Source organism: Phycodurus eques, chromosome 2 (genome assembly GCF_024500275.1).
Source record: "Phycodurus eques isolate BA_2022a chromosome 2, UOR_Pequ_1.1, whole genome shotgun sequence".
In the NCBI taxonomy this organism is placed as follows: Eukaryota; Metazoa; Chordata; class Actinopteri; order Syngnathiformes; family Syngnathidae; genus Phycodurus; species Phycodurus eques.
This window is the reverse complement of record NC_084526.1, coordinates 37060606-37075038: the sequence shown is the minus strand read 5'-3', so window position 1 is coordinate 37075038 and position 14433 is coordinate 37060606. Positions and strand designations below refer to the sequence as shown.

Below are 14433 nucleotides of genomic sequence, written 5' to 3'. Positions count from 1 at the left end.
GGTATTTTCAGTGTCACTTCACTTTGTGCACTTTGTTTTTTTAAGATGGGAAAATTATTTTTCGTTTGTTACTGTTCTATTGCTTCTGGAAAAAAGTTATGATAATTAAGTATGATCTAGTTACCCAATAAACTGTCCTAAGTCTTTTCTGGGTTTGAAATATTTAATAATAAAAAATGAAACATCACAAATATACTTAAAGGTCATCTATTTTAGTTTTTGAAATGTATCGGTATCGGCGAAACGGGCTCTGTATTTACTTGGTGTCAGATCAATACCAAACTATGCGGTATCGCACACCACTACTGAACGATTCGGTGAATGAATCGTTTGAACAAATCTTTTTAACGAACTGATTCTGATTCAGTATACTCAGAAGAACTGCTGTGCCCATCACAACTTCAAATCAACAATAGTTACTTTTGCGTCATCAATGTCTCTCACCAAGTACTAATTTGTAGCTGGTAATGCAAATAAAGAGCAGTCCAGCTGTGCAAAAGCCTTTAACCGAGACCACTCTGTTTCTCAATAAATAGAAGAAAGTGATTGGGAAGTGATTTATTGCACAAGGCACAGTGACGCTGCAGTACCATAAAAGTGCAAAGAAATGCAGGATTTCACTGTCACCACACTATTTTTGTTATGTTCCTTAGTAAAAACGTGTATTTGATTGTTGTTACTTTTTAATTTACACATTAAGAATACAGTTTTACTGCATGTTAAATGTGCAATGCATTGTGGGTTAATTATTCATACCGAAGTGCAGGGTCATAAATCGGTCATGGAGGGTAAGGACTGACTCACTGAAGGACTTACAATATTTAGCTTAAATAATAATTACAATGAAATGTGAGAACTTTCAACTTCGACCGGAGTCCGGACTGTGAGCTGGTTTAACGCGCTGCATGGCTGACGTCACAGTAAGTGCTTAAAGTTGTCACTGTGAGAGAAAAGGTTTTCTCGCTCTTGCCATCAAAATGACTATTTTGGGAGCATTGTTGTGCAATTTACGCACACGACACATACACACAAACACACACACACGTAGTTGCCTTCACAAACATCCCAAAAACATGCATTAATTGGAGACTCTAAATTGCCCGTAGATGTGACTGTGAGTGCGAATGGTTGTTTGTTTGTATGTGCCCTGCGATTGGCTGGCAACCAGTTCGGGATGTACCCAGCCTCCTGCCCGATGATAGCTGGGATGGGCTCCAGCACACCCCCCCGACCCTGGTGAGGAGAAGCGGCTCAGAAAATGGATGGATGGATAGTAGGCTTTTTTTGTCATTTTTTTCTGTTCCTTTCATAAGCCTGGTTTTGTGCTAACAGTGACTGCTATTTAACGCATATAGTGCAAAATATAATTGTCTTTTAAAAAATGGCAAAGATTTTCAACTATAAACAGAATAATTTGTCAAATCCTGCTGTTTGAGTCAAAATCAAGTCCAGTATTCCTTTAGTTTTATCCAACTCAAACAAATTATAAAATTGGCGATTTGAGTCATATCATGTGAATTGAGCCCCCCTCCTCTGAGAAGCAGTATGCATATGTGGAGCCAAACAGGCTGAAAATACTTAATGCCCAGTGCCAACCACCACATTTCTCAATTTTGAATGAACATAGAAAGATTTGAAAAAGCAAACCAAAAAACTTTGTCCACCTTTATGTATTTGAACCACTCACCCACAACTTGTCTCAAGCAGACTCTCTCCGACCTGCAGAGATGCCATGCCAAAGTCTGCTATCCTGATATTGTTCTTCTCATCTAATAACAAATTCTCTGGCTTCAAGTCTCTGTGGCTGTACAATAGGACAAGAAACACAAGAAGGGGTTACAAAACTCAAACACAATAACAATTGCCCTTGACATATCCTGTTGAGTTCGATACGAACATAGCTTTACCACTGGTCACAGCTCAGTTCGGAAACCTCAGTAAAGGAGACTGAATAAATGCATGGATGCAATGAATTCATGGTGTACATATAAAGAAAACGCTACATCAACAAGAAACTTTACAAAGAACTCTAAACACTAACAGAAAAACATTATTCAACAATATCATATCCTGATAATAATAATGCAACATAATCTGTGTAGACCTACAGTATATAAACTATAAGTATACACTCCTGTCCAAAAGCATTGGAACAGTGAGGCTATATCCTGCAGTTTTGCTAAAGACTGAAAACATTTGAGTTTGACATTGACAAATAAATATGAGACAAGGGATGAACATGTCAGCTTTGCTTTCTACATCTTTAAACCTGGATCTAACACATAACTTAGAAGATGCTGAAAATGAAACACTCATTGGTGTGTCGTGAGGGCCTTCAGACGCTTCTGCGTTGGCCTAAATACTATCAAAAGCCCTGACGTACAATTAAAACTTAATTTAATTATTATTTAAAATATTTATTATAATATATATTATATAATAAAACATATATATGTACAGTATATAATAATATATATATAATATATACTAAATTCTTTCCAAGTCTTTTGTCTTCATTTCATAACGTGTGCATGTGCTTCGCTCAGCTTCCAGTCGTGTACAGAGCTGTATCTGTATACCTTTTTTCTGTCCAATCAGATTTCAGCTTCTATGTGTTGCCATGTGAATGTAATCTGCCCAAGGCCTTTAAAATCCCAAGTGCTGTTGTCAACCAAGTAAAACACACACACACTGTCCTCCCAATCAGATTTTTGATTCACCACTCTGCGCCATCATGCATGCTGAGTCACACTGGTATTTTTTCCCATCCTCTGATTGGTTCAGCTAAATAGTCCTATGATTGGTTGAACTGAATATGTGCATGAGAATTGATTTACTGAAAAGGACGATTTTGGACATGATTAAAAATTCATTTTCAAGGCCACTTTAAAACCAACCAACATATTACTGTCTGGATTGTTTTCAACCCGGAGAATGATTTTGAGGTACTTTCAGAGCAGCATGTATGAGCTAGCAGGAGAAAAGAAAGCATGGATCTCCATCAGCATCTCGTGTGAGTATGATGTATTTTATTTAGTTTTGGTGGTTTTGTCATGTTATTGGATAAATATTGATTGTGAACTGCTATATTGTAGTTTATACATTAGAATCAGGTAAGATGTTTGGAGTTGTTTGGAGTTGATGTATTGGAAGATAAAGGTAACTGTTTCTTGCTTTAGTAATAATGGCTTTCATCCTCAAATATGGTCTCTTCATTAACGCCACGCGTAGTTATACATGTGTAGCGTTTTTGTAATTTTTTTTGCGATGTGATGGTGTTATTAAGAGGTGGATTAGGTCACTGAAGACCCAGGTACCAAACTCACTGGAAACACAGTTGTTTCCTGAGCAAAAGTTTTTATACAGTAACAATAACATGACATTTAGGGGTTTTTTAAAACATTTTTTTTAGCAATAGCTGCATCAAGAAGTGATCCATTAACAAGACTTTTCCACTGTCCATTTGAAATGCTTTCCCTGGCTTTACCTTTTGGTAAAGGTTAATAATTGTCTAATCATTCCCATAAGACCTTCGCCCAGAATTTTTAACAATCCAGATGGTCCTTTTCCTCTTTGGCCCGGTGGACACGACGTCCATGATTTCCAAAAACAATTTGAAATATGGACTTGTCCGGCCACAGCAGACTTCCACTTTATGTCAGTCCATCTTAGATTAGTTTGGGCCGAGAGAAGCTGCCGGCTTTTCTAGGTGTTCTTGATATGTGGCTTTCGCTTTGCATGATAGAGTTTTAACTTGAATTTGTAAATGTAGTGACGAACTGTCTGAACTGACGATGGTTTTCTGAAATGTTCCTGAGCCAACGTGGCAATATCCTTTGCACAGTGATGCTGTTTTTAATGCAGTGCCGCCTGAGGGATAGAAGGTTACAGGCATTCAATGTTGGATTTGGCGTTGCTGGTAACGTGCAGCGATTTCTCCAGATTCTCTGAATCTTTTGATGATAATATGGACCATCGATGATGAAATCCCTAAATACCATGCAATTGTACGTTGAGAAACGTTCTTAAACTGTTTTCTCACGCAGTTGATCACAAAGTGGTGAACCTCACCCCATCCTTTCTTATGAACAACTGAGCCTTTCGGGGATGCTCCTTTTACTGTATACCCAATCATGCCACCCATCTGTTTCCAATTACCGTATTTTTTTTTTTAGTATAATACGCACTCATGTATAATACGCACCCCTAAAGTTGACCTCAAAATTCTGGAAAACCCTTCTAAGTATAATGCATATTTACTTTGCATGATTTTGCTTCTACCCTTATGATCAAAACATGAAGTATTGTCCGTATTTTGTTTGTTTTTTCAAATAATTATTCTGAAGTTAAGCACTTTATTTGAACACGTAATACTTTATTTTTATATACTTGCTCTTATTTTGAAATTCACAGCCCTACTTTTATTTAGTACATGAGAAAACACACAGTTGTGCTCATATGTTTCATTACCCAGGCAGAATTTGTAAGATTCGTACAATTCTTTAAAGAAAACATGAAGGGCCAGGCGATACACGTATGATGCGCACCATTGACTTTTGATATTTTTTTGGGGGGGGGAAATGCGCATTATCCACGAGAAATTACAGTAACCTGTTCTCCTGTGAAATGTTCCAAAGAGGTGGTTTTTTTTGGGTTTTTTTTTAGAATTCCTCAACTTTCTCAGTCTTGTGTTGCCCTTTTACCAGCTTTTTTTGGAATGTGTCACAGGCATTAAATTCAAAATGAGAGAATATTTGCATAAAACCAATATCTTTCATCAGTTTGAACATCAAATATGTTGCCTTTGTCGTGTATTCAATTGAATATAGTTTGAAAAGGATTTGCAAACCATTGTATTCAGTTTTTGTTGTTTTTTTCATTTCATTTTACACAGTTACACACAGTGTCCCAAGTTCATTGGAATTTTAGCATTAGAGGTTAGATGTGAAATGCAACACACCATATGGAGTGACTGTGGCAGAAGTCCAGGGCTGATATGATCTGTCGGAAGAATTTTCGTGCTTCTTTAGGCGTTAGCCTGCCCTTTTTCACTAGGTAGTCAAAAAGCTCCCCACCAGACACATGCTCTAGCACCAGGTACCTGAAAAGGAGAGAGATGATACTAGAAGTTGAATCATTGTTCAACTGACAGGTTTGCTTTGGTTAGAACAAACGCTTGAGCGATTGCGCAAAATGTCCATTCCCCCCATGCATGGAGAGTGAGGTACAAGTATGATGCACTAGAAAAGCAATTATTGTTGTGTTACTGTGTCAACGCGACATTAGAAAGAAAGTGCAGGACACCGTCAGTGTTTATTTGATCATTATAATAATACAGTTCAAAATCAGAAATTAAATATGAATGAAATACTTTGGTATAGGCCTAAATCTAAATGTACTTTTTGTAAAACATTTAATAATTTGATGAGTAGCCTTAGTAATAAATAAGTAAGAAATTGCCATGTTCGTAAGTTTTCTCTAAACAGCTGGAAATAATGTTCTTTATGGCCAAATATTATGTGTGTAAATATTTTTATTTATTTATTTTTACCATTTTTTTGTCTGGCTGCTAAATTAAATAAGTGCACCACACACGTACACTGTACAGTATTTGTAAATCTGACTGCATATTAATGCCTCATCAGCCATTAACCTCACTGCACCAGAAGAAAATGGTACATTACAGTTGTGAGTCAATAGAGAAAACAGTATTGTTGAAAATTCTTTATTTACGTGGGATAAACGGCATGAGATGCAACATTTGTGGGGGGGTCCCAGTATGAGGATTACATTTTCAACATAAAACAGGTATTGGTAAAATAGAGTTGTAAACTACAGTGTATTTGGATTGCAACAAACTCAGTCACCACTAAATGTAAATTTCTGAGTAAAAAAATCATCTACCTATCCGGGTTTGTGTGTAAGTGGTTTTAAATGTTTTATTTTTCACCTCCATCCATTTGTCTCAGAGACAGTTGCGATCCTTCTTGGCTGTTCTCACATCTCATTTTCTCTACCTCCTGATTTATTAGCAGATTAGGGGATCTGCTCGACCGGTCACTCGTCACAGCTATTTGAATTACAAATGACTTTGCGTGTGATTTGTGAGTGAGCAAACTGTTTGCATCTCCAACCGTCCCTTTCCTCACAACATTAAGAAAACATATTCCTGCTCCATTTGACAGTGGTCCCTTGATCAATGATAGAACAACACATTAAGCCATGCCAATAGAGCATAGTGACTATAGATTAACATATTAATGTATAGCAATAAAATGTACACTGTTACAGTCTTCATGTTACACTATGACTTGGGCAGGCTTGAATTATCATGGAGTAGAAACACTTCGTTACTATAATTGAGTAGACTTTCTATGCATTTATACTTTACTTCCTTATTTATATTTCTGGCGTTTTTACTTTTACTTCAATGCATTTCCTTTGTAAAATGTATACATGTATTCTGATACATTTCTCCTAACCATCTTCATTACTTGTTACGACTAAATAAAATCATAAAAAATTGCTAATTGATATAATGACTGAGAACAAAGCAGAAGGATGGTCATGCCTGTGCTGACTGTTAAAAAGCGAGCTGGAAGTATGTGGATGGGGTCGGTCCAGGTTTTTTGCTAATTTCTATTGGGTTTTACTTCTGCCAGTCAAGAGACGAGTCAGATAACCTATTTGGCACTCTTTGGTGAGATAAGTAGAGAGTGAGCAGTTATGGAGTGTAGCGGACATGCCACGCAAAAGATGCCACCCGGCACCCCAGCCTCGCACTACCGCCGCTCCCCGCCGAGGTAGGCTGGCGAGACGCAACGTCACACGCAGACTGAACAAATCAGCCGCCATAAACCATCAAAAACAAGACACAGACATTAGCTTTGCCATGCCGACGCTAAGTGAATCACGGCTGCCTGGCGCTTCAAAATGGAGACCCAAGGTGGCCGAATTCGCCCCTGGACACTAAGTAAGTCACAGGATTGCACCAAAAAGGCGCCTCCACCCTATTGAGTACCGCCACTTGGGAGTTGGAACAGGCAACAGCGACACCTACGGACGATGGAACGACTCTACAGACATGGGTTCATAAGACAGTCTGTGACTCGACTGGGAGTTAATATTTTAAGAACTTTACATGAACGCCACTAGTGACTGTATTGCTGCAAACTTGAATGTCTAACGTCAAATATGTTGTTAACTGAACCACATTAACTGTTCAACCCCAGACCACAAATATCACAGGGAAACTAGTAATGTTCTCCACACCACACAACAGTTGAAACATTCATTACAGGTATGAAAGAGAATGAGTGTTGAACAATTCAAGTTGAGGTAAGCCCCCCCCCCCCCCCCCCCCCACACACACACACACACACGCATTTTCTCCCGCTCCGGCTATAAAAGGGGCCAGAGCTTGGAGCAAGACGTTTTTTTGGAGTTTTGGTGGAGAAGTCTTCCTTTGGTCTCACTCCGACCAACTCGCCGACAACTGGGCCAGGCAGGACGCCCACCTCAACCGAGGTGGCAAGGACGCATTGAATGATCTCCGGCTGCAGAGCCTCCTGCAAGAACTCCGAGCTACCCTGTTTGGGGGCCCGAGCTCAGTCCAGGGGAACGTCTTGCGAACAGAGACACCCGAGAGATGTCGTGCCTGGGAACTTGTTGGCCTCCTGCTTTTCATCCTTTTTTTTCCTTCCTCCCTTCCGCCGAATACACCTGTTCCCAATGTGTGCCAGGTCGGCCGAACACTTGGGAGCCTGACTCGGCTGCCTCAAACGTGTTCCAGACACGTAGGTCCAACATTTTCGGTCTACTAAAAGTGCATATTTGGATTTAAATTAACAAGAACACGAGTCCTCAGCTATATGCATTGAGTTACCTTGTGTATAAAATGCGCTATATAAAAAAAATTGCCTTGCTTTGCTTTGTTTACCAGCGAGGTCTCATCTCATACACATTTTTTGTATTGTGTCAAACCGTTTGCGATTGCTGGCAGATAACTGTCATAGTTACAGTATGTTACATTAATTGTACTTACAGGTATTTCTTGTTTTCGTAGACATCATGCAGCTTTAATACATGAGGATGTTCTATGAGTTTTAGAATGGCTATCTCCCGCTCGACCTGGACAAAATAAATAAATGGAAGAAAAGGAAGAAAGGAAGAAACGTGTTAGACAGAGGAGAAAACAACATACATAACTAACTCTGAGAATCTCGCTTTAACCACACACAAAAACAAACAAGCTGTTGGATGACATTGATACTTACCTTATACCAGACTTACCAGACAATACGAATACCTAACTTTACAGACAATTTACTGATATATGCTTATATAATATAGATATCAGTGGTGTCTGAGGGCCATTTTAGGGGGTGCTTCAGCCCCCTAAAATGTTCTTAAGCCCCCCTAAAGGATTTGGTTGTTAAAGAAAAAAAAATAAATAAAAATAAATAACACTTTTTTCCATCCATCCATTTCCCATACCGCTTATCCTCACTACGGTTGCGGGCGTATTGGAGCCTATCCCAGCTGACTCCGTGCGAGAGGCGGGCTACACTCTGAACTGTTCGCCAACCAATCGCAGGGCACATATAAACAAACAACCATTTGCACTCACATTCACACCTACGGGCAATTTAGAGTCTCCAATCAACCTACCATGCATGTTTTTGGGGTGTGGGAGGGGAGAAAAACCCATGCGGGGATGGGGAGAGCATGCACACTCCACATAGGTGAGGGCGGTTTTGAAACCAGGTCCTCAGAACTGGGAAGCAGATGTGACAACCAGTCGGCCAACGTGGCACCCAACACTCCCCCCCACCCCCCCTCCCCCCACACACACACACACACACACACACACACACAAAAAAGTACCAACAAATTTAACATTCATCCATCCATTTTCTGAGCCGCATCTCCTCACTAGGGTCGCGGGCATGCTGGAGCCGATCCCAGCTATCTTCAGGCGAGAGGCGGGGTACACCCTGAACTTGGTCGCCAGCCAATCCGTTGCACTTTATTTATTTATTTTAGTACATGTATAAGCGCCTGTGAAAGAGACACGCGCTCCGCGTGTGGGTGTGTCTGCCTTGATTCTATTGCCGCGTTGCACCACGCTCGTTAAGAACAAAAGGACACACCACATGGATCGGCCACCTTCAGCACAAGCTGAAAGACCCTGTACTTCTCAGTCGGCAAAGCCTCAGACAAAGCCGCCTCGCCAAAGGCGTTGTCAACATTTCGAGACAACCTCATACATGTTAGCATTTGTGACACATTCAAACTGATTTAATTTTGTGACAAGCAAGCTTGTGGTCATACTTTAAATCAGTGGTGTCGTTGATGAGCGGAGTCACGCACGTGACGCATACTACCAACTCTGCAGCTGCATGGACGGTCATTATAGCCTTTAGACACATGCTAAACTAATACGTAAATAATGTTGTAAATGTATTGTTTACCATGCGCTCAGACCAATCCCCCTTAATATGTTAAAGCTTACTGCCATTCCACCAAATTGGTGCTATTTGCGTCTCCAGGAAATAAAATGTATAAATGCACTATACAATTACATGACAATACACACAGCACACTGATTTGCTTAGTGTTATAGAGTTGTTTCATTTACAAACGTTTCATTAACTCAATGAGGAAGCACTTGAATGATTTTGGGAAAAAGAACTGAACGATTTGGTGAAATAATCTTTGGAATGAATCTTTTTAACAAACTGATTCTGGTGATTCAGTACACTCAAAAGCACGGCTGTGCCCATCACTATAGTGTTAATATTCTATTAAAATATCATTTGACTATATTTCATGTATTTGTTAATATTATGTTGACTATGGACGGCATGGTGGCCGACTGGTTAGAGCGTCTGCCTCACAGACTGCCTCTGAGGAGGGGGGTTCAATCCCCGGCCCCGCCTGTGTGGAGTTTGCATGTTCTCCCCGTGCCTGCGTGGGTTTTCTCCGGGCACTCCGGTTTCCTCCCACATCCCAAAAACAGGCATGGTAGGTTAATTGACGACTTTAAATTGCTCGTAGGTGTGAATGTGAGTGCAAATCCTTGTTTGTTTATATGTGCCCTGCGATTGGCTGGCAACCAGTTCAGGGTGTACCCTGCCTCCTGCCCGATGATAGCTGGGATAGGCTCCAGCACGCCCGCGACCCTAGTGAGAAGAAGCGGCTCAGAAAATGGATGGATGGATGGACGATTTACTCAGTAGTTGAGTAATTATTTTACTGTGTACTTTTTACTCTTACTCAAGTAATTTTCTGGGAGGACTACTCTTTACTTTTACTTGAGTAGCATTATTGTCAAGTAACAGTACTCTTACTTGAGGACAATGTTTGCCTACTTGACCACACAATGTTTGCCTACTTGACCACCCTCTGGAGCGGACATCCTCTATTGCTACTCTGATGTTTAAGCAACATTTTTTGCTCATCAGATCAGCCTGTGTTGTATTTGTTGCACTGGTGTTTTCCCATCCATATAACCGAGTGATGCCCCTGCATGGTTTTATCAATGAGGCTTATTTATAAGATTTCAATGTAAGGACCAATGAAAAAAAAAAAAAATGTGTTGTCTGATTTAGAGACAGATGCATTAATATGTTGATCTTTCGATTTCAAGGTGTGTTTTCGATTTCAAGGTGTGTTCTTCACCAAGCAGGAGAGCAAATATTAGGCTAAAGCACATGGACTACTGCTATGAGATTTAATTACCCCCATTTACGGTACAGCTCCCCCCAAACTATCAGCACACAGTCTTGTATCGCAGAGGCTAATTGCACTCGTGTATTAGTTTAACAGTCAATCAGCGCTCTGCCACCAAGATGACATAAATTGAACTTTATTATGACTTATATGTTACTTAATGTGTGGTAATTCATTGTATAGGATTAAAAGGAAGAAAGCTGTGGACCTAAGCTATTTCATACAGTAAAAACATTTATGTTAAGCGAATTATATTAAGAGAAATCTCACCTTCAATAGTGCTCACACTAGGGCTTGTACAGACTAGTCAACTGTTTAAAGCATGTTGAAAACAAGTGACTAATTACGTTTTTGGTTTGAGGAGAAGGCAGAGCCGCTTGCTTCAACAGATGAGTGCACTTAATGATATTAATCCGTCGCCTTAATTAATTTCAGTTGTCTTCTATTTATGAATGCACAGCTTTGATTAGTGAGTGAGAACCATTAAAGTGGAAAAAAGCCACGCTCAAACAGGATTTTGAAAAACATCTTGGCCTACAATATCGAAGTGTAAAGAGAGTGAGGAATTATTCCACCACACACCTAGAGGTCTGTGAACCTGGAAGTGTGGTGAGGCCCAGCGTCATTAGGCCTTAAGCCCCCCCCCTAAATAATTTGGTGTTTAAAATACAAAAATCCCAGCCCTGCGATCGAAAACATGACCATCATCTCCACTGGTGTGGAGTTGAGCACACTAGCTAGTTGGCATCGTTGCGCAGGGGCTAAGATCCACAGAAGCTACATTTCCCCAGGCAGTTTTAAACTTTGACTGCATTTCTTCCATTTGTCGTCACATTATGTCCCTATTCTGTAGCTAATGCCTGCGCAAGACGGTGCTGGCAATGTGTGGAGCGGTTGTGGATAATGGAAAGCGTGCAACCGGCACTGGTAGAGGAGGAACGGGTGTGTACATCTCATCAATCCCCATGTCTTACATATTACATATTACATATTTAAGCTACTTATCAAGTCCTTAGGTAGTTTTCAAGATGGCGCCTACCAGTGTGGCCGCCTCGGTAACGCGCTCTCTAGTATTGTCTTCGTTTTTGTGTTTTTCGTCCGTCTTTGGAGACCTTACACGACTCACTTACACAAGGGGAGACCTGCTAACCATCAAGGAGGCTACTCCGGACTTTCTGTCACCAACTTTCGAAAATCCGCTCAGTTTTTTCCCCGAGTTACTCACCGGAGCGGCGTCCGCGGTTTTCGGCGCATGGATGCGGAAGCGGCGCCACAGAGGAAAACGAGCCGGAATTCAGGTGAAACTCCGCAAGAGAGGACACAGATTGGCCTTCCCGTCGATCCACCTCGCGAATGTACGCTCCCTACCCAACAAAATGGACGAGCTTCATCTTCTGTTAAAGACCAGTAAAGACTTCGGACGTTCCGCGGCCATGTGCTTCACGGAGACCTGGCTTTGCGACGCTGTACCCGATGGCGCCGTCACGCTTCCCGGCTTCAACATTCATCGAGCGGACCGCGACATGGAATCATCGGGAAAAACGAAGGGCGGCGGGATATGCCTCCATATAAACGAAAAATGGTGTACGGACGTCACGGTGCTCAGCACACACTGCAGCCCGCATTTGGAGTCGCTGTTTCTGAACTGTAAACCATTTTACGCGCCACGTGAGTTTGCATCGTTTATACTGGCTGGAGTCTATATCACACCGCAAGCTAACACGAGCGCCGCATTGCTAACGCTCGCCGAACAAGTCAACGAAATTGAAAAAAAACACCCTGACTCACCCCTCATTATTCTCGGGGACTTTAACAAAGCTAAACTCAACCACGAACTCCCTAAATACAAGCAGCACATCGACTGTCCTACCAGGGAAAATAATACTTTAGACCACTGCTACACTACGGTAAAAAACGCATACCGTGCTATACCTCGTGCAGCCCTGGGCTCGTCTGATCACTGCTTAATTCACTTAATACCGACGTACAAGCAAGTACATAAATGTGCGAAGCCTACAGTGAAAACAGTCAAAAAGTGGACCAATGAAGCAAAGATGGAACTTCAAAGCTGTTTAGACTGCACAGACTGGAGTGTCTTTGAAAATTCAGCTGGCAGCCTGGATGAATATACGGACACTGTCACATCCTATATCAGTTTCTGTGAAGAGGTTTGTGTACCAACAAAATCATTTCGGACATTCAACAACAACAAGCCGTGGTTCACTGCTAAACTTAAGCAGCTTCGCCAAGCTAAGGAAGATGCATATCAGAGCGGGGACAGGGCCCTGTATAATCGAGCTAGAAACCAGCTTACTAAAGAAATTAACATTGCAAAGAGGATCTATGCAGCAAAGTTGGAAAAACAGTTTAGCGCGAACGACTCGAAATCAGTCTGGCGTGCATTCCAATCGCTGACTAATTACAAGCGACGATCCCCCCAAGCTGAGAACAATAGCACACTAGCCAACGACTTGAATACCTTCTATTGCAGATTTGAAAAGGACAGTTTCACTCCACACACCAACCCGGCCGCACCCGCGACCACAACCACACCTCTGACTTCTGCGTTAACCATCCATGAACAGGATGTGAGACGCATCTTCAAACAACAGAAGATTAACAAAGCAACAGGACCGGACCATGTGTCCCCATCCTGCCTCAAAGTCTGCGCGGACCAGCTCGCTCCAGTCTTCACTCAGATCTTTAACAGATCTTTGGAAATGTGCGAAGTTCCATCCTGCTTCAAACGCTCCACCATCATTCCAGTCCCCAAGAAACCTGCAATCTCTAGTCTGAATGACTACAGGCCTGTCGCTTTGACATCTGTGGTCATGAAGTCCTTTGAACGTCTCGTGCTGGACCACCTCAAGAGTGTCACAGTACCCTGCTGGACCCCCTGCAGTTTGCCTACCAAGCGAACAGGTCTGCGGATGATGCAGTCAACATGGGACTGCACTTCATCCTAGAACACCTCGACAGTGCAGGGACCTACGTGAGGATCCTGTTCGTGGACTTCAGCTCAGCGTTCAATACCATCATCCCTGAACTCCTTTCAACCAAGCTTCTCCAGCTCAGCGTCTCACCTGCCATCTGCCAGTGGATTTACAGCTTTCTGACGGGCAGGACACAGCAGGTCAGGCTGGGGGAGGCCACCTCATCCACACGCAGCATCAGCACTGGGGCGCCCCAAGGTTGTGTCCTCTCTCCGCTGCTCTTCTCTCTCTACACGAACGACTGCACCTCAGCGAACCCGACTGTCAAGCTCCTGAAGTTTGCAGATGACACCACTGTCATCGGCCTCATCAAGGACGGTGACGAGTCTGCATATCGACAGGAAGCGGAGCGGCTGGAGCTGTGGTGCGGGCGACACAACCTGGAGCTGAACACGCTCAAGACGGTAGAGATGATCGTGGACTTCAGGAGGCATCCTTCGCCACAGCTGCCCCTCACGTTGTCCAGCTGCCTTGTGTCAACCGTCGAGACCTTCAAGTTCCTGGGAATTACAATCTCTCAGGACCTGAAGTGGGCGAACAACATCAACTCCGTCCTCAAAAAGGCCCAGCAGAGGATGTACTTCCTGCGGCTTCTGAGAAAGCACGGCCTGCCACCGGAGCTGCTGAGACAGTTCTACACAGCGGTCATCGAATCGGTCCTGTGTTCTTCCATCACAGTCTGGTTTGGTGCTGCTACAAAAAAGGA

The 14433-nt window shown here is 42.2% G+C and overlaps 1 protein-coding gene across 10 annotated transcripts in view; it reads right to left on the bottom strand.

The window, feature by feature from the left end:
* LOC133399205 (serine/threonine-protein kinase BRSK2-like) overlaps positions 1-14433 on the bottom strand; it is a 156399-nt gene that overhangs the window by 64730 nt on the left and 77236 nt on the right. For all 10 annotated transcript variants that reach the window (XM_061670540.1, XM_061670541.1, XM_061670546.1 and 7 more), the window contains exons 3-5: positions 8045-8130; positions 4961-5101; positions 1688-1804 (exon numbers count right to left, since the gene is read on the bottom strand). In XM_061670540.1, the coding sequence (XP_061526524.1) occupies positions 1688-1804; positions 4961-5101; positions 8045-8130 (344 nt within the window). The remainder of the gene's footprint in view (positions 1-1687; positions 1805-4960; positions 5102-8044; positions 8131-14433) is intronic.